The sequence below is a fragment of the Stegostoma tigrinum genome, chromosome 21 (genome assembly GCF_030684315.1).
Source record: "Stegostoma tigrinum isolate sSteTig4 chromosome 21, sSteTig4.hap1, whole genome shotgun sequence".
Classification (NCBI taxonomy): domain Eukaryota; kingdom Metazoa; phylum Chordata; class Chondrichthyes; order Orectolobiformes; family Stegostomatidae; genus Stegostoma; species Stegostoma tigrinum.
This window is the reverse complement of record NC_081374.1, coordinates 46,572,132-46,600,019: the sequence shown is the minus strand read 5'-3', so window position 1 is coordinate 46,600,019 and position 27,888 is coordinate 46,572,132. Positions and strand designations below refer to the sequence as shown.

Below are 27,888 nucleotides of genomic sequence, written 5' to 3'. Positions count from 1 at the left end.
CAAATGCTGCCTGGCCTGCTGTGTTCCTCCAACTCCACACTGCGTTTTCTGTGACTCAAGCGTTCTAACAATCCCGGACTGTAACCTGGTGTCGTCCGATTTCTGACCTTGTCCCTCGTTGTCCAACACTGGCACCTCCACATCATTTGTACATGTGGACAGAGTGACCCCAAACCTCGTGAAGAGGGTAGATCAGGCAGTATGTCGATATTGACAGTACTACGTACAGAGGCTCGCAGAAAGGATCAAAACTAACATTGGGGGCCCGGGGGTGAATCAATATTTACGGACGATTCCTACATGCAGACTCATTTGAATGGGCTGGGAGCAGTCAGGTGAAACCGGCTCTCGCACATTTCACAGTGAGTTCCACTTTGTGTGTGTGAGAGAGAGGTAAAGGAGCAGATGGGTTTGTACTCTGTGTAGTGGGTTCCCTCCCCCCCCCACAAAGGCTGACATCTGTGCAGACACAGTTAACAGACTTTGTTTTTTAGTGTAGTTTTTTTTCCGCTTCTACTTGACGCCACGTCCGGTTGTAGTGCGGGGTGGAGCGCCACGTCGGCAGCGCTGGAATTGCAGAGTAACCGGGAGAGCGTGTCTCTGTAAGACCGGGATCGGGGCAGACTGCGGCTGCATTAGCCCGATCACCAGAGCCGGGGGCAGAGAGGGGAGCACAGCGCAGAATGGTGAAGGTAGGAGCTGCAGGGCTGTTCTCAGCTCCTTATGGTCACAGCGAGAAAAAAAAAACTTTTTTTTTGTCTGGAGAAAGTTCTCGTGTGCAAGTTCAAATTGTTTATTAGTCTGTTGCATTGTTTTTAAAAGAATAACGAGGGCCAGCTCCCTGAATGCTCTTGTCAATGTCTTTCCAAAGCTTTTACCGACAAACGGGTTGCTCTAATTTATGAAGCTAAAAGATCTGCTGTATTTGAGCAAAACATGTTGCAAATGTTTGCAGCAGGAGGAGGGGGCCTGTTAACTGTCCGGAGGCAACACGAGGCGAAAACGACACGATTTGTACATTTCGGTGCGCTTTTTGCCCCTGCGTGGTTTGTTTGCAAACAAGCCCAATCTGTTTTGACAAACACTTTGATTTGTGTCCAATTCGGACACAGTTTGTCCCACTCCCGTCATCCCAGATCAGCAGTGCCATGTCACTAAGTGTTGTGGGGGCTGGTGGGTGGGGAGACAGGGAGAGGTGGGGCGGCTTACTTAGCTCCGGACGTTTTCCTCACCCAGCTGCAATTGCCTTTGTCTTGTTTCATCTCTTTGTCTTGTGCCCCGCCGAGTTTACAGCATCTGCACAACTCAATTAGCCAGCGGTGTCTGCCTTAGCCGTTGACCTGAATAGGGGGGGAAGAGGAGGCAATTCTACGATTATTTTGGAACCTGTAATGCTCTTTCTTTCTTAGCTGAAGGGGAGCCAGTGCAGTAGTGTACATTTGGATTTTCAAAAGGCCAGTACCATCACAAAGGGTTATTTTGTAACACGAGGGACTGTGGATTTGGGTAACTATTAGCATTATGAATGAACTGGTTGAAGGACAGAAAGTGGAGTGATGGAAGAAACCGGTAATTTTTTTTGGTTGCTAAACTATTACTAGTGGGATCTCAGCTATTTACAATCTGTATGGATTACTTACGTACGCGGATGGAGAGCCAGGCATCCAAGTTTGATTTCGGTACAAAGCCAATTGGGAGTCTAAGCACTGAGGAGGACACAGACAGCAAAGAAATATAGACAGATTCAGCGAATGAACAAGAAGGGTATTCATGCTGAGTTGAAGAATAGAAACACTTGATATGTTTTACAAGGTCAAAAATCATTTAAATTTGTGTGTCCTTGTACAAAAATAACGTTAGCACACTGGTACGTCAACCTTTTAGAAAGCCAAGTGATATGTTGGCCTATATAAGGTGGTTGGCAATTAGAGTAAGGAGGATTTGGGTCAGTTGTACTGGGCTTTGTGAGATCAGACCTGCAGAGCTGACGACATCTCCACACAGAGGGAAGGATATACTTGCTTTCAGAGAGAATGCAGCATGAATTCACCAGATCAATTCTTGGGATGGAAGTGTAACCCTGTGAGGAGAACCTGAAATGGTTGAGCTTGTACTGTCTTGAATTTAGAAAAACGAGAGGAGATTTCACTGAGACATGAGATTTTGAGTGGGTTTGGTGGGGTCAATACTTAGTGGCTATTTCCGGTGACTGGAAAGTTAAGAACTGGGGCCGCTGTCTCATGATGAAGGGTCAACAATTTAGGACTGAAGTGAAGCAAAATTTCTTCATGTGGTGGCTTGTGAACTTTTGAATTTTCTGCCTTAGAGGACTTTAATGCCTCAGTCATTAAATATATTCAAGGCTGAGATCAAAAATTGGTGAACTAAGAGAATCGTGGGATTTGTTAAAGGGTGGAAGGGTAAAGTTGAAGATCAGCCATGATCTTATTAAGCAGCAGACTAGACTGTGGGCCTTTTTTTGTGTTTTTCCTGCAATAACAGTTGGAGCTCATGAAATGCATTACCACAGTTCAAAGCAACTAGGTATTCAAGAGGAGAATGTCATTCAAGCTATGTACCTGCCACATTCGATCTCCAATGCCAAATGATTGATGAGAGAAAGGGGATTTTAGTTTATTGACATGAACCAGATGATTCACATTATCTGGTAAAATCTGGCGCTGAGATAGTAAGAACTGCAGATGCTGGAGAAGGGTCTAGGCCCAAAACGTCAGCTTTCCTCCACCTATGATGCTGCTTGGCCTGCTGTGTTCATCCAGCTCTACACATTGTTATCTCAAAATCTGGTGTCGAACTGCTTAAGGAGGTTGCAAAACACAGCCAAAGGCTTGAGCAAAGAAGGGAGGTTTTAAGGTGCATCTGGAAGGAGGAGTTGGGGAAGAGGTGAGAAGAACGTTAGAGAAGGAATTCTAGAACTTGAGGCCAAGAAAAAAAGGTGTGACTGCCAATGGTACTACGGTGAAAATCTGAGCTGCACACAGTCCTTGGTTAGGCTGCAAGAAGGAACAGAGGAAGGGATGGGAAAGGACATTATGATTCTTGAATACCAGGCTAACAGTTTTATATTTGAAACAGTACAGTTTATTTCTGGTTTTGGGCTCTTCCACCCTGCTGAAGGCAGATATCTAGAAACTTGTTTGTGGAATTGAGGGATTTTTTTTGACTGTGTGTGTGTGTGTGTGTGTGTGTGTGTGTAAACACGGCATGGGGAGCCATGGTTCTCCCCATACTCCTCGACAGGATGTTTTAATCCCTGGGCCTAGTTTGTGGTCGAGGTTCTGCAGCTCCTAGTCACTTTAGACTTTGCAGATGCTGGAGTCAGAGTCGAAGCCATGTAGAGCTGCTGTTTCACTCAGTAAGTCAGGCTGAAGTTCAGAAGAAGGGTCCTGATCCAAAATGCCAACTTTCCTGCTCCTCTGATGCTGCCTGACCTGCTGTGTTCCTCTAGTTCCACATTGTGTTGACTATGTTAGATTTTGTACTAGGTTGAACAAGACTCCTCCCTTCACATAATGGCTAGAGGCAGAAAGCCTATTGAGTGGTTGCAGAGCCAGAGTTAAAGGACCAAGAGATGATTACTGGTTGCTTCTCGGGGCACACCCACAGTGAGTTGATTATTGCTTTTCTTTCAGGCTGGTTGGTAGCGCATATTTTGCTGCGCTTCATTCTCTGTCTTCCTCCTCGAAGAAGCAGATCAGTGGGATGCCTGGGTTTCTACATGGTTCTACAACACTGCCTTCACCTGGACCTGTTGGAAATGCTTGAGATGGTCAGCACTTTCATGGACATGACCCTGCCAATTGGTGCCACATTGGTCAAGGCCTACCCCTGAGTCCATGGATATGGTGCACCTTTCCAGCAAGGACATACTTTGCCCTCCTGGTAACCACTTGCTGTGATGCAGTTCAGGGTGGAGAGCTTGTTGTGGAAGTCTAGTGTTAGATGCATGACCTACCCAGTGCAGCTGTTTGCCTGTAACCTGTGCCTTGGCACTGGGGGTTTTAGCTGAAGAGTGGGCGCTGGTATCACAATGTTGATTAGATTTGCAGGATCTTGTGGCGGCATCACTGCTGATACTTCTCAAGAGATTTTGAGGTGTCCATTCTGCCACATACAGCAGGGCAGTTAACACTGCTGTCAGGGAGACCAGGAGCTTGCTGCTGGGTTTGAGGTTTTTGTTGTCAAATACTGTTTCTCAGATGGCTGAGGTTGTGTACATGACTGGAGATGATGTTGAATTTCATTCTCACTGAGGGGAGATCCCTGAAGAATGAGAAATGATCCGGTAGCTTGCTGATAGTTGATCAGTGCTAACAGCAGGAGAAAGCTGGTGCAAGACCTTTGTCACCTGGATGTTGTGCTAAAAGCTCATTCTATTCCTTTGCGAATGCATTGACAGTGGCTTGGAGCTCACCCTCAGAGTAAGCATACACACAAGGGTTCTCTGCGTACTGTAGCTCTTTGACAGAGGTTATGGTGGTCTTGGGTCTGAACTGGAGGTGATGCACTCTGGACAGAGTCCTGGTCATCCTTTTGAGAAGCTCTAGTCCAGCAAGAAGCCTCATGAAGAAGGGGTGGAGTGCAGCAGTGAGGATTATGGAGAGAAGGGTGTTGGTGCAATGATGCAGCTTGACCCCAGTTTGCACACATTTTGTGTCTGTGGTGAAATCACTGATTAGTTTCAAAGCTCCTGTTGTGTTGTGCGTATTGTATTGTGGGCAAGAGAGCATTTCACAATCCATCCAGTTGATAGGGTCACAGACATCTTGAAGTTGGATAAAGCCACATGTAAAGGTTGCTCCCAATCTCTGCACTTTTCTTGGACTTGCCTTGCTGTGAAGAGCATGTGCATTGTGTCTCTGGATGATTGGAATCCACATTGATACTCTGGGAGCATCTCTTCAGCCACTGGGAGGAGGTGACTGAGGAAGATTTTTGCAATGTCCTTCCCTGGAGTAGACAGCAGGGAGATTCCTTGGGTGTTCCTACAAACCATTTTCTCTCCTTTCTTGAAGGTGGCCACAGCTATAGCACCTTGAAGAACTGCTGGTCTGTTCTCCTTCCAGATGAGGGAGATGAGGTCATGTGCCTAGAGAGCTGCTCGACTATACTTTAGTAACTCGTCAGGGATTCTGTTTGTTCTGGCGGCTTTGTATGTTCTCAGCTGCCTGATGGTGTTTTCAGTCCCGTGTTGGGATGGGGTTGTGTTGAGATGGTGGCAGGGAGCATGCTCTAGGATGTGGTCAAGGGCATTCATGTTGAGAAGGATAACCTGGATGCTCAATCAGCATTGACTGCCTCTCTGTAATGATGAGCCCCACTCGGTTCAGCTGAAGAATCCACGCGTATTATGACTGTTGGTGAGTTGCTGCATTTCTGCCCACCATCTGTTCTTTTAGGTTTTCTTATTGTACCTCTGCCTTTGTCAACCTGTTTTCTCTCCCTCCAGGTTTGGTGATGTTTCCAGCTCAGAAGCTCTTTGTATGTGTGACTTAGGAGTTCCTGGCTTTCCTTATGATTCTTGTCAAACCAGTCATTGTATTTCTTGTTGAGAAATGCATAGTTTCCTAGTAGCTGCTGTTTCTGCAAAATTTGCGAGTAGACCAGGTGCTGTGGACATATGTTGGGTGTCAGAGATAATGGGAACTGCGGACGCTGGAGAATCCGATATAACAGCGTGTGGATCTGGATGAACGCAGCAGGTCAAGCAGCATCTTAAGAGCACAAAAACCGATGTTTCGGGTCTAGACTCTGATGAAGGGTCTAGGCCAAACCGTCAGCTTTTGTGCTCCTAAGATGCTGCATGGCCTGCTGTGTTCATCCAGCTCCGCACTTTGTTATTTGTCAAGTGTCACCAGATGCTGACTCAGGGGTGTTTTCTCAGAGCCCTCAAGACCATCAACATTGATTTTCCCGGGATAGCAATTCTGCAGCTGTTGGTTCTTGGCCAGGGACAGTAAACCAGATTTCGACAGTGATTGGTCCAGCAGTCAGCTCTGGTCATGGTGCAGGTGATTGAAACATTGTTGTGGACTCTTGCTGAGATTGTTGTCACCTACTTGACCACATTGGTCACTAAAAGTTCAGAAATGCAGCACCCAATTCTGTCTGTCATCATTGCCCTACAATTAAAAATACACTAACGCTAAGTAAGCTGTTTTTGGTCTTTGAGTATAGAATCATTGAGTTATACAGCATGGAAACAGACTCTTTTTGGTCTAACCTGTCTATGCTGACCAGGTTTCCCAAACTGAACTAGTCCCATTTACCTGCATTTGGCTTGTATCCCTTTCAACCCTTCCTATTCGTGTACCTGTTCACATGGCTTTTAAATCTCATAACTGTACTGACCTCTACCACTTCCTTTGGCAGTTTGTTCCATACATGCGTCACACGTTGCATGAAAAATTTGCTCCTCAGGCCCCTTTTTAAATCTTTCTTCTCTCACCTTGAACCTATGCCCTCCAGTTTTGGACTCCTCAACCGTTGGGGAAAAATAGCCTTGGCTGTTCACCTTATCTGTGGCCCTCATGATTGTATAAACCTCTATAAGGTCACCCATCAGCCTCTGATGCTCCAGGGAAAAATAGTCCCAGCCCATCCAGCTTCTTGTAAATCAAAACTTCCAGTTTTCGTTGAGTGATAAATGTTGACCAGTCCATTGGGAGGTGTTAACTGTTCATCCTCCACAGTGCAGTGCAATTTTTTATGCCCCGCCTGAGAAGTTGAGTGGGGGCTTAACGTCTCATTCAGTAGATTGCACTGTTGACTGTGCAACATTCTCTCAGTAACACATTAACCTAGATTTTGAGCTCAAATCTCTGGAGCAAGACCTCCATGCATAACTGTCTGACTCGGGCGAGAGTGCTCTATCTGATGTCTGACATTGATAGCCTGGTAAACTCTGCGCGGATGGACAGGAGGTGTAGTAGCTTGACAAAATACATAGTAAACAGCCCAATTTGGCTAAATACTTTGTTTGGTGAACACTCGTTCTTTGCAGTTAGTGATCTGCAAGGGAGCATCTCACTCGTCATTATTTAAAGGTGGCGAGCCCAACATTTTGGGTGTGAAAACTGTTAATTGTGGCACTATTGGATTTCAGCGCATGATTCGTGTCTCACTGACGAAACAAAATTGATTTCTGTTAACCTCTTTTTTTCTCTTAACCAATAAGATATTGAATGGGCATCAGATGTTTGTGCTTGGGGTGGGAACGCAGATTCCCGTTGATCCTGCAAATTGGCTGTGCTGTTTTTGAGCTGCTAGTGACAGGACCTAACTGAATAGTGGAACAGACTTGAGAGGCAAGGCAACTCCCCTTGCTGGCACATTCCTTTCAGTCTTAAGCTAGTGTCATCAAATATCGGCATGAAGCTGTTAAGCAGAGAGGGTTCGCTGAGTTCCCAAGGCTCCCATGCCTGCACTTCTGCGAAGGGGTGAGGAGAGTTTTTCCTTTTGCTAATTTCATGCCATTTCCCCTGCCTAAATGTTTGGAGACTGGTTTTGTGCAGATCATAAGGTGTATAACATAGCTAGATTGCCATAGATCGTACCTCTAACAAAATCCCACCCCCAGCAAGATCACTGCACAGTAATAATCTCATTAGGGTTTAGCATAGTCTTTTTTTGGCTCATTGCTTCACCAGTCTAGTACTTCAGAGCGAGTGAAGCAAACAATGAACTCAGTCATGTTCGACATTATGATCCTGTTTGTTTTCTCTCTGGTTCCCTTCGTCATTTCCCATCTAGAGACCAGAACAAGAGGATACAGTTACAAAATAAGGCGTCGTTCATTTCGGACTGAGATGAGGTACAATGCTTTTCTCAGCAGTTGAGTGTCTGTTGAACACTGTTCCCCAGAGAGTGGTGAGATTGGGGTCACTAAATGCTTTTAAGGCAAAGGCAGATAGACTTGCAACTAGTAAGGGAGCCCAGAGGAGGAATGTGGAGTCGTGTCAACAGCAGGCATGAGGGCTTGAATAGCCTGCTGTATATTCTCTTTCGGAAGTACTGATTTGTCACTGAAGCTCTATGCTATTACGTAGGATCACGATTAGGCTATTCAGCCCCTTGAGTCTGTTCTGCAATTCAGTGAGATCCTGGCTAATCTGTGGTCTAACTCGGTGTACTTGCCTTTGGCCAATATCCCTTAATCCTTTGCTTAAAAAGGTATCTGGCAGAACTGGAAGTGATGCCCACCAGCCCAGCAAATCAAGGCTTATAAATAACAAGTGAGACAGAACACCAGTGCTTCACCGGAAGTGCACTGACAATGTTACCTAGCAGACATTTCATCACCCCACTATCAAACACACTGGCCAAGTGTGCTTTCTTCCACCTCATGGTATTATATTCAACATGGACTGGTTGGACAGAAGGGTCTGTTTCTGTGCTGTATGACCCTATTACAACCAATCCTGCATCTAATGTTTGTGGAAGAAAGTTCCAAACATCTACTACCTTTAGTTGTGTAGAAGTGCTTCCTAGCATCTTTCCTGAATAATCCGGCCCTAATTCTCAGACTATGCCCCTAGTTCTAAAATCCCCAGCCAGAGGAAATAATTTCTTTAACTATCCTGATAATATTTTGAAGACTTTAATCAAATCACCCCTTAATGTTCTACATTGGAAAGAAAGCAGGCGTAATTTGAATAATCTCCCCTCGTAACAATAGTCAAGGTATCATTCTTGTAAACCTACATGGTACTCCCTCCAAAGCCAATATATCCTTCTTAACATGTGCCAAGATGTGCTCACGGCACCCTAAGTGTGGTCTAATCAGAGTTTTGCATAACTGCATAGTTCACAGTCCAGGCAGTTGTCTCCATCCCGTTCCTCACATGTGACTATTCCTCCCATGAGTGTAGATCTCTAATGTGGGTGAATCTTTGGTCATGGTTGGTGTAAGAAAGAAGGGAACAACAAAATAGCGGAGCCCATGATGTAAATCTGGGTAGCTCTGTCTCGTGCATGTACATAGTCAAAATTATACACTATATGCGGACAAAGGGCAGCTCGGTGGCTCAGTGGTTAGTGCCAGGGAGCCAGGTTTGATTTCTCCCTTGGGTGGCTGTGTGGAGTTTGCACATTCTCCTTGTGTCTGTGTGGGTTTCTGCCAGGTGCTCCAGTTCCTTCTGACAGTCCAAAGACATGCAGGTTAGGTGGATTGGCCATGCTAATTTGCCCTGTAGCATCCAGGGATGCGTAGGCTAGGTGGAACAGCCATGGAAAATGCTGGGCTACAAGGATAAGGCATGAGGCTGGGTCTGAGTAGGGTGCTGTTTGGGGGCCTGACTGGCCTGTTTCCACGCTGTAGGGATCCTGTGAGTAAGTGTGTACATAATGCTCGTGTACACGTTTGTACGTGCTGTGAAAGGGATATTGATTAGCATTAGGACTTTTGTCTAGTTGATGTTTTCAATTCTCTTTTGGTCTGTTTCACTTCAGCCATTTTTTTTGTGCACGGGGTCCTCCCTTCAGGGCAGACCAAAAATTCAGCCTGGGATCTTCCTGATTTTAATATAGGCATGGTTGTTGTCACCACTGAACCAGTGGGCAACTTAATTTGGCAGTTCTAGTTTGATCCAACTGTTAGTTACTTCTCTGCGTTTTTGGCAATGCAATGTGCAACACCAGCAAGTGAGCTAACCACAACAAAGACAGTCAGTCATATTGCCTTGAAGTTGATTGAGTGGGTGTTTTCTCTGAGTCCTCAAGACTTGCCTTGACTGTTCACACCAAAGTCCCCCTGAGCTAATCTGTCGGGCTGATAGACAACCGGAGGTTGGTGCCGTCAGAGTCGGTTCTTGTGAACAGTTTTGCAATGTCTGTGAATTTAAATAGCTTGTTTTATCACAGAATAATTTAAGGCAGTCTTTGATTTGTCTGATAAATAGTCAGTTTCGTGTGTTCTGTAGGGAACTGTTGTTCTAGAGTACAAGCACGAGGCTAATTTTTTGAGCAGTGTGCGTAGAGATTTCAGTTCAAGTCATGTTCCTGATATTCTCCAGGTGTAGCAGAGGATTGAGCTCTCGTGGTGATGTAGCTAACTGCCTGTGGGATTGGGAATAAATTGGTGTGCACCTAGAAAATCCTGATGAACAGCACGTTTATTTCCCTTTGCTGGAGGAATTACCTACTAAAACTGAGCTTGATGCAGTCCTCGTGTTCCTCCAACTCTTAGCATTTTAGGACAGATATGCATTTTGATGGGTGTCAGCCTGGTTTAATGGTAGCACAGTGCCTCTGCATCATAAGGACGTGGCTTCTACTCATACTCCAGTGATTTCAGCTTGTAATCCGGGTTTGCTAATCCAAGTGTAGTATGAAGACAGTGCTGCACTGTCAGAGATGCTGTTTGTTTTGGATGGACCACTAAATTGGGTTCTGTCCTTTTTTGGTTTATACAGTTGAATAGAGATATTATCAAAGAACTTAAAATGATGAAGGGATTGAATACGGCAGCTATCAAGGCACTGTTTCCTCTGAATAAGGGGGGTCGAGAACACGAGGAAATCAGTCGGGCTCTGTAGGAGTGACATCAGAAGGCATGAACTGGTTTGCACACAGTGTCTCGAATGCTCTACCTTAAAGACTGTGAACGCTGATGGATAGTTACAATTTTCAAGACTGATGTCAATAGATTTTTCTTAAATTATGACTTCACAGGAAATTGCCAGCCCACTGAATAGTAATTGGCATAGGCGGGTTTTTTTTGACACACGTTTAAGCAGAGAAAGGGATTTGGCAGGCAATTCATACTGAATTGTTGAGATGCAATTCACCTGATTTGCATCCTGTTGACTTTAATGGGACATAAGACAGGATACATACATAATATCAGCAATAGCAGCAACAGTGAACCAGTCAGTCCCATTAACCTGTAATATATTTCACTAGATTATATCTGATTTGCCAAATCTGACAACAGATCAAAGATCCACTCAATAACACCAAGTGGCACGGTGGCTCAGTGGTTAGCACCGCTGCCTTACGGCACAGGGACTGACGTTCAAATCCACCCTCAGTTAACTGTCTGTGTGGAGTTTGCACATTCTCCCTGTGTTTGCGTGTGTTTCCTCTGCGTGCTCCGGTTTCCTCCCACAGTCCAAAGATGTGCAGGCTAGGTTGATTGGCCGCGCTAAGTTGCCCGTAGTGTTCAGGGATATGTCGGCTAGGTGTGTTAGCCATGGGAAATGTAGGGTTACAGGGACAGGGTAGGGGGATGGATCTGGGTGGAATGTTCTTCAGCAGGTTGGTGTGGACTTATTGGGCTGAATGGCCACTTTCCATACGGTAGGGATTCTATGAAACAACTTTACATTTATATAGCACCTTTAGTATGCTCGTACGAGCATTATACAATGGAATATGACCCCCAAGCCCCATTGGAGATTTTACCTCAGAGGGTAAGTTTTTTTTGATGACTGACATAAGGAAGGAAGGTGTGAACTGAAACAGTGAGATAGAGAGGTATTAGGGAGGATATTCCAGAGCTTGGGGCCTGGGTAACTAGTGCACCGAGAGAACTACTGAAGAGGCCAGAATTGGAGTAGCACAGTCTTCTGAGAAGGTAGTGGGGCTGAAAGAGATGAGAGATGGGAAAGGGTGCAGTCGTGGGGGTGGGGTTTGAAAACAAGGACGAGAATTGCTTATGAGTTGATGCACAGGTGACAGAGTCTTGGATGGACTCCAGTTTAGGGAGGGTTGCCGGAGGGTCAATGAGGGAATGGGAGAGGTGAGGGCAGGCTGAGCTCACTGGATGAGACTGAAGCTGCTGGAATGTCACTTGAACATTGTGACTCAGTTTCCATTCTGGTTTCTCTCTGGGTCACCTTGCTGTTGCAGTTGCCTGCCTTAACTGATTTGCGTAACTTTCTGACTGAGCTGCATACTTTGACACGGTGTTGAATCCTGCAACAAGATATGAATACTGTTATTTTCCTTTTGAGAGCAGCCTCATTAAACACATACCAATGAATACATCAGAATGCTTTCAGTATTGAATAACATCCTCCTAACATTGTACCTCCTCTCTCTGAAACCCCCAGGCTGAACTGATGTTCTCTGCAGATCTTGCTTGTGTCAAGTTTTCTCCACTTTAACGATGGGGCTGATCTTGTGTAAATGACACATTTTGTCAAAGTTTTTCATTTCAACAGAATTCGACGTTTAAGGGGTAAATCAACATTTATACTGTGTGAGAGGAGAGCGCTGATTGGTAGAGATGTTGCTATGGGGAATATGCCCATAAACACTGGCTGTTAACTGTTAATCAAAAGAAGAACAGAATTTGTTGGAAAAGCGCAGTAACTCTGACTGTATCTGTAGAGAGAAATCAGAGTTAGTGTTTTGGCTTCAGAACTGCCAATCAGCATTAATGAGTGCAGGTCTCCATGACAATGCCTCTCGTTTAAAGTCTCCTTGCCAACGAATCCGTGCTTTCCTCTCATGCAGTGTAAATTTTGGTTTTCCTCTTGAATTGCTATTCTTGTGAAATGTCCTGATGAGTGAAGACAAAACAGCTTTTGCCATATGTGTCTTTTATCAGCAACACTCAGACTCTGGGCTGATTTTGCTCCAGTACTGATCTATGTTTTGTATTAGGACTGTGATCATATAAAGATAATGGCACAGAAAGAGGCCAGTCTGCCCATTAAGTCTGTGCTGGCTGAGAAATGAGCCACAATTTCTAGCATTAAGTCCATATTCACAGAGGGTACAGCACTTGATGTGCATATTCAGGCTCCTTTTAAATGTGGTGAGGGTTTTTACCTCCACTACACTTTGAAATGCTAACTTCCAGGTCCTTACTGATGTCTGGGTGCAAATATTTTCTGCATCTCCATTGTAATCTCGCCTCCAATCACTTCAAATCTATGCCCCACCACACACCCTCACACCTACCCCACTGCTGAGAGAAATGATTCCTTCCCATCTACTCTAATCAGACACCTCAGTCTAATCTCCCCCCAGCCTACTCTGTTCCAAGTGCTACATCCCCAGTTTGTCTGACAGTTTCTCATAACTGCATTTCTTTTCAGTCCTGGCCAAATCCTCATAATCCTTTGCTTTGTACACGCCCTTTCAGTAAATAGAGGCAGTCTGTGGAGCAGTGTTAATCAGCTATTATCTTGTTTTCATTGCAGATATCTACGCAAGTCATTTTCAACTTTTTTTCCCCCAAATGCGTGTTATTCTGATGTAACCCAGTGTTGCACATGGAATATTTAAGCATTTTTGTGTTTTGAGGGTTGTCCCTGAGACACTTTTTTGAGTTGCTTTGCCAGAAGGGTGTCACTTGTTTCTGGATGAAATTGGAATCTGAGATTATTATGATAATGCTGTCTTACGTCTTACTGTATGTTTAGCTAACTGCTGTACTTTAACATTAATGCAGAGAATATGTCGGTGTTCTGGCATATTCCCCTGTGTTTAATATTACAGATTTCAACTGCTTGTGAGTCCAATTAGAATTTTAACTGAGCCATTATATACTCATCCCATCCCCACTCTTTCCACAAATTCTGTTCCCTTGACAGCAATGCTGTCCCACTCACTTGTTATTGTCCCAGACTGAACTTGACTGTGCCTGCAGTCGTGCTGTAGTACTTTGTAGTCGCAGGTGTCAGGTTTCGAACAGGATTAGATCAGGAAGAATCTCATTACACAATACATTGGAATGACGTGGAACTGTCTGTTCATGAGGATGATTGAAACAATGATCATCAGTAACTTCAGAGGAAATTGAATGGGCAGCAGGCCCTTAAGAGAAATGAACTTGCAGAACTCTGAGTAATGGAGTAAGTGAGTGGAACTGACTAGATTGCTCTACAAAGAGCCTGCATTGACCTGATAGGCTGAATGGCCTCCTTTTTAGATTGTAATGACTCTCTGACTCCAGGCGAGCTGAACTTGAGCTGGTTCTCTCACCGCACATCCTTTCTTTTACCAAGACCATGGAGATGTTAACCTCGCCTATGTATGGCTCATCCTCAACTTGTGTTGTTGAAACCCTCCCTCATGTCTTATTACCTCCAGATTTGCCTTTTCCTATGGTCTCATTCCTCGCCCTCAAACGTCAGTTCCTCTGAAGCGCGGGTGCTCTATCCAAAGCTGCACCAAAATTAATTAACCTGCCACTTCTGTGCTTGATAATGTGTGTTGGATTCTGGCCCATAGATGTCTTGATTCTAAATTCTCAAATAAGTGTTTATGTTCAAATTCCTCCGTTTCCTCACATCTCTCTATCTGGATCACCTGGAAGACTGCACCCATTGGAAATCATTGTCTTCCTCCAGGTCTTGTCACTGGTACCCCTATTACCTTTGAGCCACCATTGGTAGCTATGCTAGTTGTCTAGGCCCTAGCTCTGTCTCTAGCACTCTGCCTCTATCTTCTACTTGAAGCCACTTCTCAAAACTTGCCAAGGTTTTAGTTGCTTGTCCTATAATCAGCTTTTTGACACACTATCAGTCCTTTTCTGTTAGAAGCCCAAAGATCAACCGGACTGTTTCACTACATTAAAGGCAAGCAGTTGTGTATTACCTCCTTGGGGTTAGTAATTGTGCTTTTGTTGCCTATTCCTTCAGAAAGTGATGGAGAGTTGCTTTCTTGAAGCACTACAGTCCATATGGGGTAAATACACCCACAGTGCTGTTAGGAAGGGAGTTCTAGGTTTTGACGCAGTGATAGTGAAGGAATGGCAATACTGTTGCAAGTCAGGATGATATAAGGCTCAGAGGAGAACTTGCTGATGGTGGCGTTCCCATGCATCAGCTGCCCCTGTCCTTCTAGGGGTACAGATGGCAACTTTGGAGGGTGCTGTTAAGGGAACTTTGGCAAGTTGTTGCAGTGCATCTTGCGGATGGCATACGCTCCTGCCACTCTGCATTGATGGTGGAGAGTCAACTTTGAAGGTTAACATGTTAAATCACTTCTCGCGCTTGATTTTTAACCTTCAGGTCTAAACCTTGGGTATATAGCTGAGAAGCTGTGAACGTAAGTGTTAAGGAAAACTGTGTTCAATTCTACTGCTTAGCACTTTTCATCATTAAGGAAAAAGTATGACAGCTTGATGGGGTAGTGAAATCCCAGTGAGATTTCTGGTGGTTTAAAGATGTTCACAAACGGTGCTTTGTCACCGTTGAAGGGCCTCAGGGAGTGAGTGTTAATTGAGACTGTGCACGTTTGAATACTGTTCATATTTTTAGAATAATCATTCTGCTGATCTGTGTCAAAGGCAATCACTTTGAATCATCTGAGTTCTAGGCTTCATTGCAACACGGTGTGTTGTTTGTTATCACTGTGTACCAGGCAAGGTTCACGGGTTCCCTGTTGTACAGTTTGATGGCCGTAGATAAAAAGTGGCCTTTGAGTTTGGTGAATGATGAGACTGTTGACTAAATGGCAACTGGCACAGCTTCCTCCTCCTGTATCCCAGAGCCCTCCAAAATGGCACGGTGGCTCAGCGGTTAGCACTGCAGCCTCACAGCACCAGGGACCTGGGTTCGATTCCACCCTCGGATGATTGTCTGTCTGTGTGGAGTTTGCACATTCTCCCCGTGCCTGTGTGGGTTTCCTCTGGGTGCACCGGTTTCCTCCCAAAGATGTGCAGGCTGGGTGGATTGGCCCTGCTAAATTGCCCCATAGTGCTCAGGGATGCGTAGATTAGGTGTGTTATGGGGACAATGGGTCTGGATGGGATGGGATGGGATGGGATTATGTGGGTGCAGACTTGTGGGGTAGTTCCACACTCTGGGGATTCTGTGAATACACGCCGAGCTGCATTTTATGTCTGGAGAAACCTGGTGACTTTGTCACTATCTGGTACAGTTCATGCTTCAGTCTCTATCAGGAAGGGTTTTTGGCGCACATGCCCTTTAAAAAAGTGGTGAGTGCAAAGAGGGCTGGGTGAATCAGAAACAAAATACCTGCAGGGTCCTTACCTCTGGTGTAATACTATTCAAACGGAGGTATACTCAAGATAGTTTCCAGATGCACCATCAAGCAAAAACCAATATTGATCAAAGGGAGATATTTGAAGGGATGACTAAGAATTTGTTTTTAACAGAGGAGGGCATGGAGTTCCTTTGCCCAATGTTTCAGAAATTCTATCACAGGCGGTGTGCGTCGCTGACTGGACCAGCGTTTATTGTCCTTCCCTCATTGCTCTGGAAAGGTGGTGGTGAGCTGCCATCTTGAACTGCTGCAGTCCTAGGCACATAGATGTACCCACAATGCTGTTGCAGAGGGCAGCCCAGGAGGTTGATCTAGTGACACTGAAGGTATAGTGATCTAGTTCCGTGTCATGTGGGATGATGGGGAACTTGTAGGTAGTGGTGTTCCCGTGCATCTGCTACCCTTGTCCTATGAAGAGGTTGAGGCTGTGGGTTTGGATGGTATATTGAAATTTGTTTGTGTGCACAATGCTGTCACTGCACCAATGGTCGGGTGGGGGCCGTTAGGGGAAGGTAAACATTTAAGGTTGTCCATGCAGAATCAGTAAAGTGGGCTGTTTTGTCCTGGATGGTGTAATGCTTTTTGAGTGTTGGAGCTGCACTCATTGAGGCATGTGGGGAGTATTCCATCATACTCCTGACTTGTGCCGTGTTGATGGTGGATGGACTTTGGGAAGAGAGGAATTGAGTTAATCAGAATTCCTAATCTCTGACTTGCAGTTGTAACCACAATATTGAATGGCAGGCTCTGATGACAGTGAGATTCCACAATAGTAATGCTGTTGAGCAGTGAAGAGTGATGGTAAGATTCTCTCCTCTTCAAGATGGTCATTGGCAGGCAGCACACCGAAATGTCAGCTTTTATGTTCCTCTGATGCTGCTTGGCCTGCTATGTTCATCCAGCTCCACACTTTGTTATCTTGGATTCTCCAGCATCTGCTGTTCCCATTATCTCTGAGCACATAAGTTGCCATGTTTTAGGCAAAGCCTGCATTCTGTCAATGTCTCACTACGTGTATTGGATACATCTGCTTCAGAATCTGTAGAGTTGAGAATGGTGTTGAACATTACACAGTTATCAGCAAACATTCCCAATTCTGAGGTTATGATGGAGGATAGATCTTCAGTGAAGACAGTTGAGTCCAGAGCACTGCTCTGAGGAGCTCCAAGTGATGCCTTGAAGCTGAGATAGTTGACCTCCAACAACTACACCTATCTTCCTTCATGCAAAGGAGACTGTGACCAAGAGAGAGATTTTCCCATTCACTTCTCTTTGGTTAGGTCACTTTGATACAATACTCAGTCAGTTGGAGGCCTTGGTGTTGAGGTCACTCATTCATGTCCCCATTGGGGTTCAGCACTTTTGCCCATGTTTGGACTAATGCAATCAGGAGTTGAGTGGCCCTGATAGAACCCAAGTCAGCGATCAGCTTATTACTCAGTGCTACTGGACTGCACTGCTTACGACCCCTTCCAGCACTTTGATTTGGAGTAGACCCGTGGGGCAGTAATTGGCCGGTTTGAATGCATCCTGCTTTCTGTGGAAAGGTGATAGCTGGGCAATTTTCCAAACTGTCAGTTAGATGCCAATATTGTAGCTGTTGTGGACAGATGGATCTGTGGTAGTCAGCAGAATGCTTCCATGCTCATTTTTGACCTACAGCCTTGGACTTCATGGGACCTAGAGACAATGGTGAGGAATCCCAGGACAACTCTGTTCCTCTGTTGGATCTATCCTGCCGATAGGACAGGACATGCCAAGGTTTGGGGATTCAAGCTTTTGAGGCATTTTATAGAAGGTATGATTTGTTGAGTGAGATTCTCAGGCAGTTGCTTGACTGGTCTGTGGGACTCCTCTCCCAGTTTTGACACTAGCCTGGAAATGTTAATGTGGAGGACTTTGCAGGGTCACCTGGCCAGAGTGTGGCTTCATTGTACCTGGTTCCTCGGCTCATGGCAAGCCTGTCCAGCTTTTCAAAAAAAAATTCTGCAGCAGTTTTTGTGCAAATGAGTGGCTGGCTGGGCCTTTTCAGGGAAGTTAACAGTCAAACACATTGCTTGGGTCTGGAATGACATGTAGGCCAAACTTGGTAAGGGCCACATAGTAAAGAATTGGCTGAGTTTTTAATAACAATATGGCAGTTTCATGATTATCATTACAGACTCTATTTATATGCTGTGACTATAAAGACAGAAATAGACAAATTTTCGTGAGTTGCTGAGAAGGAAGTGAAGGTTTTAATTTATTTAGAGCAGGTTAAGCACAAGTATTGAAAATGTTCTAACTTTCACATGGACGCACACTAATGAATGGGAGATGGACAAAGTGAAACGTTACAACCCATTGAAGATGTAAGTGACATGGTTCTTGTAAAACAATGATCTGGGTCATCCAGCTGTGCTTAGTGGTCTGCCTGGTTCCAGTGTTGAGGTGATTAACATTTGTAGGCGATGATTTATCAATTCCTCTGGATGTAGACTCTGGTGTGTTGAGATGTTTAAAATCGCTGCCTATGGCATATGGATTGTCAAATAGCAGGCAGGGTCCTCACTTGTGAAAACTGAAAGAACTGCGGATGCTGTAAATCGGGAACAAAAACAAAGTTGCTGGAAAAACTCAGCAAGTCTGGCAGCATCTGTGAAGGGGAAAAAAAAATGAACGTTTCAGGTCCGTGACTCTTGTGTTCTGAAGAAGAGCCGTTCAACCTGAAACGTTAACACTGATTTATCTCCACAGATGCTGACAGCAATTTCTATTTTTGTTTTTGAGCTTGCAAGATGTTTGGGGGAGAGAGACCGACCCACACAGGGATTTTGTCAGTTTGGTGTCTTTTCTGCCTCTGTCTCTGTTGGCGAAAATGGTTTACTTAAACCAGAACAGTTAGCTGCCTTTTCATATCCTCTCTCTGTAACTGACAAGTGACCCGAATATGGTCATGACCGGTGTGTTCCAGGTACGTGGTTTTAATGTTCTTAACTCATGGCTGAGCAGATTTCTTTCTTAGCCACAGTATATTATCTGTTGTGATACTATCTAATGCATAGTCCCCAGCCAGCTGATTGTTTGCATGTTTTTTGAATGGGTTTAGAGATGATGCCATTCACTCCCCTTCTGGACTATTGGCTCAGTTGGGGTTCTGTAGACATGTTGGCTACATTTAACATGTTTGGAATTTATCTTGCTTAAATATTCAGCCAATTGCTGTATCAGGTCACTGGAATTTGCAGTCCTTCCTTTTAAAACCAACATGTGACTTCTCTGAAGCTCGGGTGCTCTATCCAAAGCAGTGCTGTTATTTTTACAAAGAATGACTTGGCATCACGCATTATGCTGACTTGGAAATATTTTGCCGTTCTTTCACTGTCACTGGGTCAAAATCTTGGAACCCCCACCCAAACAGAACTGTAGGTATGCTCTAAGGATTGCAGTGGTTCAAGAGATAGCTCAGCACCAACTTCTCATGGGAAGTCACAGATGGGTAATAAATGTTGGCCTAGTCAGTGTTATAATTGAGCCCTTTATTGAACAGTATGTCCTTGGATTTCTGGAAGGGACCATTTTGCCATCTGTGTTGGTAAACTCACTTACAGATGACGTAGTGTCTGTAAATGAATCCTTCTTCAAGGGACATCTCCAGAATGTTCATCATTGCATGATCTGTTGCCTTACAATATTTAAGCTTATGTTGAGGAACCATCAACGTCAACACCTATCTCTGAAGTCATGCTACACTCTTCTTTGAAACAAGTGTGTTTGTAAGGGCTCGTTTTCTCGTTAAAGTCAACTTCCAACTATACAAGTATTTATGGAATTTGGTAACACTACCTCTTTATTTTTTTTAAAAACTAAAGTAAATTTTTCTGACTTCTTCTAAAAGTACGTGAAGCATATGCTCCAGGCTTCTCTATGCTGTCTTCTATTCCGAGATAACAAGCGCACACACACATCTCTGTGCTGGGGAATCACATACTGACTCCAGTGTGGTCCATCATGTTGGGTCAAAACAGGGTCACTAGTCAGTTCCTTTAGTTCTTCAAATGCCTTCCCTCGCTCCACAGACAACTCCTAAGGCGACTCAATCCTTGAGGGGTTGATACAGGGGCAGAATGCGTTAACTAAGAATAATACATACAATCCTTATGAATGTCTTCTCTGGTCTCTTTAGCTTTCAAAATCCCCTCAACCTCCCCTTTCATTGGGCAGATACATGAACTGGTGACCCAGGCTCACACCATGTGCAACGTTTGTGCTTTGTTGCTTTGACACCATGTCCTTGAAGTCAGTCTATGACGTCGTATCATTGTACCATATGCTCTTTCTCCATCTTACTATTAATTACAATTTCACTTAAACCAGTAATTCCTTTCAACTCCCTTAGTAACTGAACTGGGACTCTGGCACACTGCGGGAGCAGTAGACATGTCAAACTCTCCTTGTATGTGAATGGTAGGAGATACCTTGCCTTTTGGTTAAGTCTAATTGTATGAATTTGATGGATCTATCTTATTGACCGCCGCCTTGTTTGTTAAGTGAGAAAATACCAGTGGGCAGTTGGCACGTATCATTCTCAATCTCATTATTTACTGTTTGCTTATAGTCTCCATAAACTGAAGTGGAGCCGCCTGCTTTGTGAATGACCGCAATGGGTGTAGCCTAATTACTGTTCTCGAATGCCCTAAAAAAAACCCTGTTCTTTCTGATCTCCAGCTGTTGTCTTTTTATTTAACCTATTTTTCTAATCAACCTATTCAAAGGTGTTATTACACGCCTTTGGAGTAGGTGGGGCTTGAACTTGGGCCTCCTAGTTCAAAGGTAGGGATACTACAGCAGTTTTTCTTTGCTACTTGCAGTTGCTATTAAGACACTGGCTTTGCCTTGCAAACTACCAACGGTTCATCTATCCTTTTCTTAAAACCTGTTATTTCATTGAATGTAGACGTGACTGGCAAGAACAACATTTCTGCCCATCCTGAATTGCCCCAAAACAGAGGGGCTCACTAAACTGTTTCAGCTGACAGTTAAGAGACGACTATGTTGCAACTGGCCTGGAGTCATGTATAGGGCAGACCGGGCAAGATGGGCAGATTTCCATCCCGAAAGGATATTAGTAAACCAGTTGGGTTTTTCCTGACAATCGACACTGGTTACACCGTCATTGTTAGGCTAGGTTTTGATTCTACATTTTTATTTATTGAATTCAAAGTGTATCATTTGCCATGGTGGGATTTGAATCCAGGCCCCTAGAACATTAGAGCCTGGGATTCTGGATTATTAATCCAGTGACATTTACTGTTACAATCTATTAAGCTGTTAAAGGATACCTGAGAGCTGATGAAACAAGGAAACTTGTGACAGATATATTCAGGGATAGTTGGGTAATAAATTGGGTACGGATATGATGAACTAGTAATCAGTGGAGTGAAAGCTTTTTGGAATGTGGTTAACTGAAACAAAGCTGTCACTTAAAAAAGGTGTGGACTTGGACTCTGTTCAAAAACTTTTACCTTCTAGTGTCTAATATTGGCCATTATACCAGTCCTTCTCCTTTTGTCTTTAAAATGTACTCTGGTGAGGGAAAGTTTTATTTTTTTTGGTGCTCCTTCCTCAGACGCCTTTGTATTCCCTTAGCCCTTTCTCTATCAGATGCACTGGCTCATCCCAACTGCAAAATGGTAAAATGTAGGGTGTGCAGGGTAGATTGATCTTAGGATAATAGGTCGGCACAACATCGTGGGCCGAAGGGCCTGTGCTCTGCTCTACCGTTCTATGTTTTATGCAAATATCTAGGCCCAGCTTAACCATTTCTTAGAAAGAGAGATGTTTCCAAGCTGAGAGATTTTGTTTCCTCCAAGTACGACTGATATTGAGTAGCAGGATGGATCATCATATCCCACTGTGACATTAACGTTGGAATAACGAGTTTCATACCAGCTTTGAAGGAGAGAATGTGATTTGGATTTCTTGTGCTGGAAGAAAGTTGTAAATCTCTTGACTTCTGTTTCTGTTGTGGGCTGATAATATTATATCTTCAGCCTATTCTTCTCATCTCCCATGATCTAAATGGCTTGTCCTTTGACCGAGGACCACTCTTGACCTCCCTGCTCGATACCATCAACTTCTGTTTTCATTTCTGTCATGTGAATAATCGAGGGCTTGCAGACTCCGGAATCATCTTCCTGGAGTTTTACGTTGACCTGGAGCTTTACTGTTTCTGCTCCTCTGGTGTGCTGTTAGGATCTCATTTGGGGTGGCACAGTGGCTCAGTGGTTAGCAGCAGGGACTTGGGTTCAGTTCCACCCTCGAGTGACTGTCTGTGTGGAGTTTGCGTGTTCTCCCTGTGACTGTGTGGGTTTCCTCCCACAGTCCAAAGATGTGCAGGTTAGGTGGATTGGTCATGCCAAATTGCCCATAATATCCAGGGATGCATAGTTTTGATGGATTAGCCATGGGATGTGCCGGCTTACAGGGATAGGATAGGAGGGTGAGTCTGGGTGAGATGCTGTTTGGAGAGTCGGTGTGGACTAAGTAGGCCAATTAGCCTGCTTCCACACTGTAGGGATTTTATGGTTCTAATAAACTTACCCACAGACACATTGGCTGGAAGTGGGGAATTTTGATGTTTGAAGGCTACCCCAGCATTAGCTGTATCTGTAGTTCTGGCTCTGAGACTGGATGTCGCAGAAATCCAGTGGATCTCTCCACCCCATCAGCTCAGGAAAAGGGCTCCCTCATGATCTGCAATGATCTCTTCCTGCCATTTCCATGGCTATGGTTTCAAATAAAGTGGAGAAAAGAACTCCATCCCAGCTTTTGTCATTCTGTTTTATGTTGTTCTGAGTAAAACTAACAAACACATGCTGATCTGAGGGAAGCCACAGTATTGAGCTAACCTTATTTACATATCCCCAGCATAAATGGCAATACAACAAAATGCTCCCACTTTGCAGTGTAATGTAATTTGGAACATGTAGATTTTCTGAGAGACGGGAGAGGAAATCTGAGTGACCTTGGGAGATTGACAGTCTGTGTTCCCTTGCTAACAATGCTACCCAGAGTAACAATGCAGCATTTCAAGCAGCTTTCCCTTGTACAGTATGCCCTGCTGTTCCAGTTGATTATGTTGTGAAGCTCACCTCTTCCTGTCTTTGTCTTTTAGGTTGTGAATGGTACAGAAATGAACCGATCACCATCCCAAAGCAAGAAGGAACACGAAGTTTTTGATAATGAACAAACCGAAGGTAAGGAAGTCAATCTGCTAACTGAAGACAAGTGGGAAACAGAGGAATCAATATTTAATATCACTGCCAAGCTTAGATTGGCTTGTGGTATTTGGCATTGCTTAGTTATGGTTATCTTATGCAGTATGAGGTCCACGTTGTGCAGACTTTCTGCTACATTGCTGGAGCCATGCTTCATGTCAGCCCCTTGCCTACTGGTATTCTTATGACTGTGTGACGGCAATGGGCCTGCTCAGATGGGCGTGGGTAGAGGCCACTTGCACTATATCAAGCAGCCTGCCTTATGGTAAAACAGGAGGTGGATCGATCCCTGATTTCTGAGGTAGCTAATGAAGGCCTCTGCAGTTTTGAGGTCCAGCCTCAGCTGCCTGTTGGCAGCAGTTCTCACTTCTCACCCACGAGATGTTTAATTCCCATTAAAGTATACAGGTCAGGCTGACCCTAGCATTGAGTGAGCATGACATTGGCATCTATCAGACGTGGTGTTCATCCCAGGCCCTGTCCACCCCCTCCTCATGATATTGAATATCCTAAGGTATAGAAGAGGAGGGGATTACTCCCTGGTGACCCAAAAAAAAATTATCTGGCTGTTCTGTTCATTGCTGCTCGCAGCTTCTGGTTGCAAAACAATTGTCTGTTACGTCTGCTGCTCAAAAGATTTTGTGCGGCTGTGAAAAGCAGAGCAGATACAAGTTGCTTAATTCCCATCAGTTAGCTTCAGGACCCCTGGATCAAGGAATGATCTGAGGGGACTGTCGAGTAAGAGCTGCTTGGAAGGGTTAAGAGCTGGGTTGGTTGGAGTGGGTGAGGGGAGTTTGCATTGAGTGGGGAGAGTGTTGGTTGGGTAGGTTGGACTGGGTTTGGTTTGGTTTGGGCAGTGGATGGTTGTTGGGGGTGGCATGGTTTGAGAGTCGTTAGTTGGGGGTCCTTGGAGAGGTGCAGACTGTTGATTGGGCCGGTTCTGGGGAGGGTGGGTCTCTTGCTGTTGATCCCTGCCCAGTGGCCCTGATGTGAAGGCTTTGTTCTCTCTTGACTATTAACTTTGTTCCCTCCTTCCCTCCTAGTTCCCGACTCGTCGAAAGATCACCCCAGCACAGAAAGTGGAATGATCTGGAAAGTGACTGGTGGCCTGTACAATATCACCAAAGGAGCTGTTGGTGCCACAGTAGGTGGTGCTGTTTGGCTTGGTGGCAAAGGGCTGGCGGCGACCAAGACAGCGGTCACTTCAGTGCCAGCAGTTGGCGTGGGACTGGTAAAGGGTGGCATGTCGGCTGTGGCAGGAGGTGTTTCGACAGTGGGGTCCACCGTGGCTGGGAAAGTGCCCTTCACATCCAAGAAGAAAGATAAATCTGACTAACGAGTCAACCTGCGGGGGCCTGATATGGACACACGTTACCTGGACTGTGCCAGTTCATTGGGTACGGGAGGGGTGTGGGTGGGGAGGGGTTGTGACGATTGCCATTTAGCCTGGAAGTTTATTGTCAGACCTTTGGAAGCATCAGCCTTTGGGGTTGACTCTTGCCTGGCGTGTACTGCTTTCTGAGTGGGACATCAGGGTAGGTCACCTGGGGAGCTGATCCGTCCATGGAAGCCAAGTCACCTGAAGAACAGAAGCTTAAATCTTTGCAGTGCTCCCAAGGAGAGGGCAGTCTGAGCACTGCTGTCACCTTGGGAGATCCTACCCCACACCCCCATCCCCCTCTGACCTTCAACCTCCAATTCTGAAGAGAAAACATGCTGAAGTTGACTGAATCCTCATTTTGAACGCAAGTGAGACAGAAAGCCAGAGTGTTAGTCACTGCAACAACTAGGGAGTCCTGGCTTATCAACGCTGCTCTGGGTGAGAGTGTATTGTGGGCCTCTTCATGCTAAAAAGACGCAGTGTCTGAGGCTAAAGGCCCCAACTTAAACCATGGTAATGTTTCAAGAGCTACACCCTTTCCCATTACCTGACTGATCTTTCTGTGAATGGTGAGTTTCAACAGAGAATCAATTTTGTTCTAAATGAATTGACATCTCCTTTGTTTCTTGTTTCCTCTTTTAATTTTGCTATCAATTGTCAAGACAGAACTGTCGATATCTGCACAGCCTGAGGTGCAGGAAAATTTTTTACTGATGTCCTTGTTTTTGAGCTTTCTGGCAGGTGGCTATTAGTTTTGGGAAAGGCGACACTCATTTCACACTGAGCGTCAATCCTAAACACGGCCCTGTCAAATGCAAAGCTCTCTCATGTGAAGGGTGTGTTGAACAGGATTAATCCTGTCACCCACCCAGCTTAGGAGTGTTCTGTACCCTGTATGTAAAAATGTCATTAAATTTGCAGAAATATAACCTCCCGTATCAGGGCTGTTGCTTCTCACTGTTCATGCATTGTAAACCGCAGTTGCTTTGTTCAATACCAGTTGGGTATGTGCTGAGGCTGGTTTATCGAACAGCATATTGTAACTAAGCTTGGGTTTTTCACAGTGCTTATCAAGTCACAATAGGCTGAGACCTTGGGTTATGTTCTGATATTTCCTTTTTTGCTTCTGAAGTTAGTAATGATTATTGATAGTACAGTAACATAAGTAGGTATTGAGCCATTTTGAGCCACATCAAATAAAAGTGGGATTTGCAATTTATTTAAATGACCAGACTGTCCCACAAAGCAAATGATTCATCAAAAACATGACCTCTGTTTGCAGCCACCTCACTGTTGTGGGTTGAAACACAGTAGTGCCATAAGGGGAGGTAGATTACCTAGAGTTGTTCTTTGTTGCTCCTGAGCTCAAGTGTGTGTGCGCGTGTGTAGTGTTGTCAACTGTGCTTGACCTGTATTCTGGAAAGTTTCATCACATCCAGTTGAAACGCTCCTACACTCTTGCTAGTGATTGCTCTGTGCAACAGTCAGTCAATAATGGCTGCTGCAATACCCACAATCCTCTGTGAACTCCAAACTGCTCTATCTATTTAACTGGTTACTGCACTCATGCAACAGGGCTTGATTGGGTTCACTGTGAATTTGCTGCTGCTTGAGTCCGATCAGTACAAAGATGGAGAAGGGAACACCCGTATGATTTTTTTCATGATGTAGGAGATTAATAATTAATTCTAGGATAACGTGGAGTATTGGTTACCCCTGGTGTATGCTAGAGCAAGTGATTTGCATTTGACAATCTCACTACTGCCCTGATTTTCTTCCTCCCATCTCTGAAGTTCATGGAAGGGCTGCGTGTTAACTGTGACCATGCAAAATTATGTGCCAAGCTGGCCCATAGCTGGTTGATGTCCCTTACATTTGTGGACTACATTCCTCGTGGTCAGCTGGGTTGTAATCTAAGGTGAGCTGTACCTGGAAAAAAAAGCATTATTTTTATTGCATGAGACATGGAATTTTTGGCACTGTTTAGGGGATCGTAAGCAGCAGCTCAAACCTTTCTCTTCCTGTGAAAATCTTGTGGTTGTAAAATTAACACTTGTGCTACTGGGACTATAGCTTTTTAGAGTCCACTTGGAATTGTTCTTTGCTCAAACACTTCTGGATCATGCCTGATATATCCTGGTCTTGTAGCTTTATAATAGTGTGCCTCTGGTCTCTGAGTTACATTGGTCTTCTCTACCAGTCTGTCTTTTGTGGGTTTACTTGAGCCTGAAACGTTAAGCTGAAAATTGAACTTCTGATAAAAAGAGCAGGCCTTCCATGTTACAGTTTACATTTTAGAGACCTTTTGGTTTTTCTCACCAATAGCTTAGTTCCCTTTATAACCAAAACTCAACTGGTGGTATTTACAGTAATGTGGATGAATAGATTTGATGGAGTGGACGCAGCATGGGCTACCAGCTCTGTATAATGCCCAATTTGTATACACTCTGATAATATTTGACAAACTAAAACTTGAGTTTGCAGAAGGTTGTCCAATTTATGCTTTTCTATCCTTGTACTTCAGCTGATGGACTGAGGCTGTGTTTAGATAATAGGCAGGGTTGTATTTGTATACAAAACACTTTTCAATCAGTATTGTATTTTACACCTTTAATTGAATAAATCTTTTTACCCAAACTGTATCCTTGGTGTCCTTTTTAACTACACAACTCCTGAGCCTCCATACTGGCTACCCTACAACAATTTTATTCTGTCCCACTGGAGTGCAGGTACAGAAGGTAGGAATGGATGTGTGAATGCTAGGGAATGAGGACGCATTAGAGAGCTGGAGTGTCAACACTGGGGAGTGAAGACATTGTCTTAAAAATTCATCTCTTTTTTGAGGTACGGGGAGCAGGCCAGGCAGTCATTCATGTTACTGTGGGTCTGGTGTAATATGTAGGTCAGACTACATAAGGACAAATTAAAAGATAGGATTTATGGGCATTTAGAGACAAAAGTTGATTAGCAATAGTCAGCATGGTTTTGTGTAAGGAAAGTCGTGTCCCACAGTTGAGTTTTTTTGAAGTTGCCGAAAAGATTGAGATGGAGCAGTAGATGTTTTTTTCTTGCACTTTAGAGGGGCTTTCAACAAGGTTTTGCACAATAGACTGATTAGTAATTATAAATCACATGGGATTCAGAGTGAGCTTGCCAATTGGATGTATAGTTCGTCATATCGGCACGAGACAGAGTGATAGTGGAGGGTCACTTTTTGGGCCGGAGGCCTGTGGCCACTGGTGTTCCACAGGGATTGGTTCTGGG

At 44.6% G+C, this 27,888-nt stretch overlaps 1 protein-coding gene across 2 annotated transcripts; it reads left to right on the top strand.

Moving 5' to 3' along the window:
- Nucleotides 1-584: 584 nt before the first annotated feature.
- Nucleotides 585-27,261, top strand: LOC125462988 (transmembrane protein 263-like). 2 transcript variants are annotated; one of them, XM_048553565.2, is made up of 4 exons: nucleotides 5,369-5,381; nucleotides 7,774-7,829; nucleotides 23,141-23,222; nucleotides 24,287-27,261. In XM_048553565.2, exons 1-4 carry the CDS (start codon nucleotides 5,372-5,374, stop codon nucleotides 24,577-24,579), a joined length of 441 nt encoding a protein of 146 aa, XP_048409522.1. In that variant the 5' UTR covers nucleotides 5,369-5,371; the 3' UTR covers nucleotides 24,580-27,261. The 2 variants fall into 2 exon arrangements, with proteins under 2 accessions (XP_048409523.1, XP_048409522.1); XM_048553566.2 differs by lacking the exons at nucleotides 5,369-5,381; nucleotides 7,774-7,829 and adding an exon at nucleotides 585-692.
- Nucleotides 27,262-27,888: the final 627 nt, after the last annotated feature.

Coding starts and splice junctions, on each gene's coding strand:
- LOC125462988 (XM_048553565.2), top strand. Junction 7,830..23,140: donor GTCGTTCATTTCGGACTGAG/ATGAGGTACAAT, acceptor TTTGTCTTTTAG/GTTGTGAATGGTACAGAAAT. Junction 23,223..24,286: donor TGATAATGAACAAACCGAAG/GTAAGGAAGTCA, acceptor CTTCCCTCCTAG/TTCCCGACTCGTCGAAAGAT.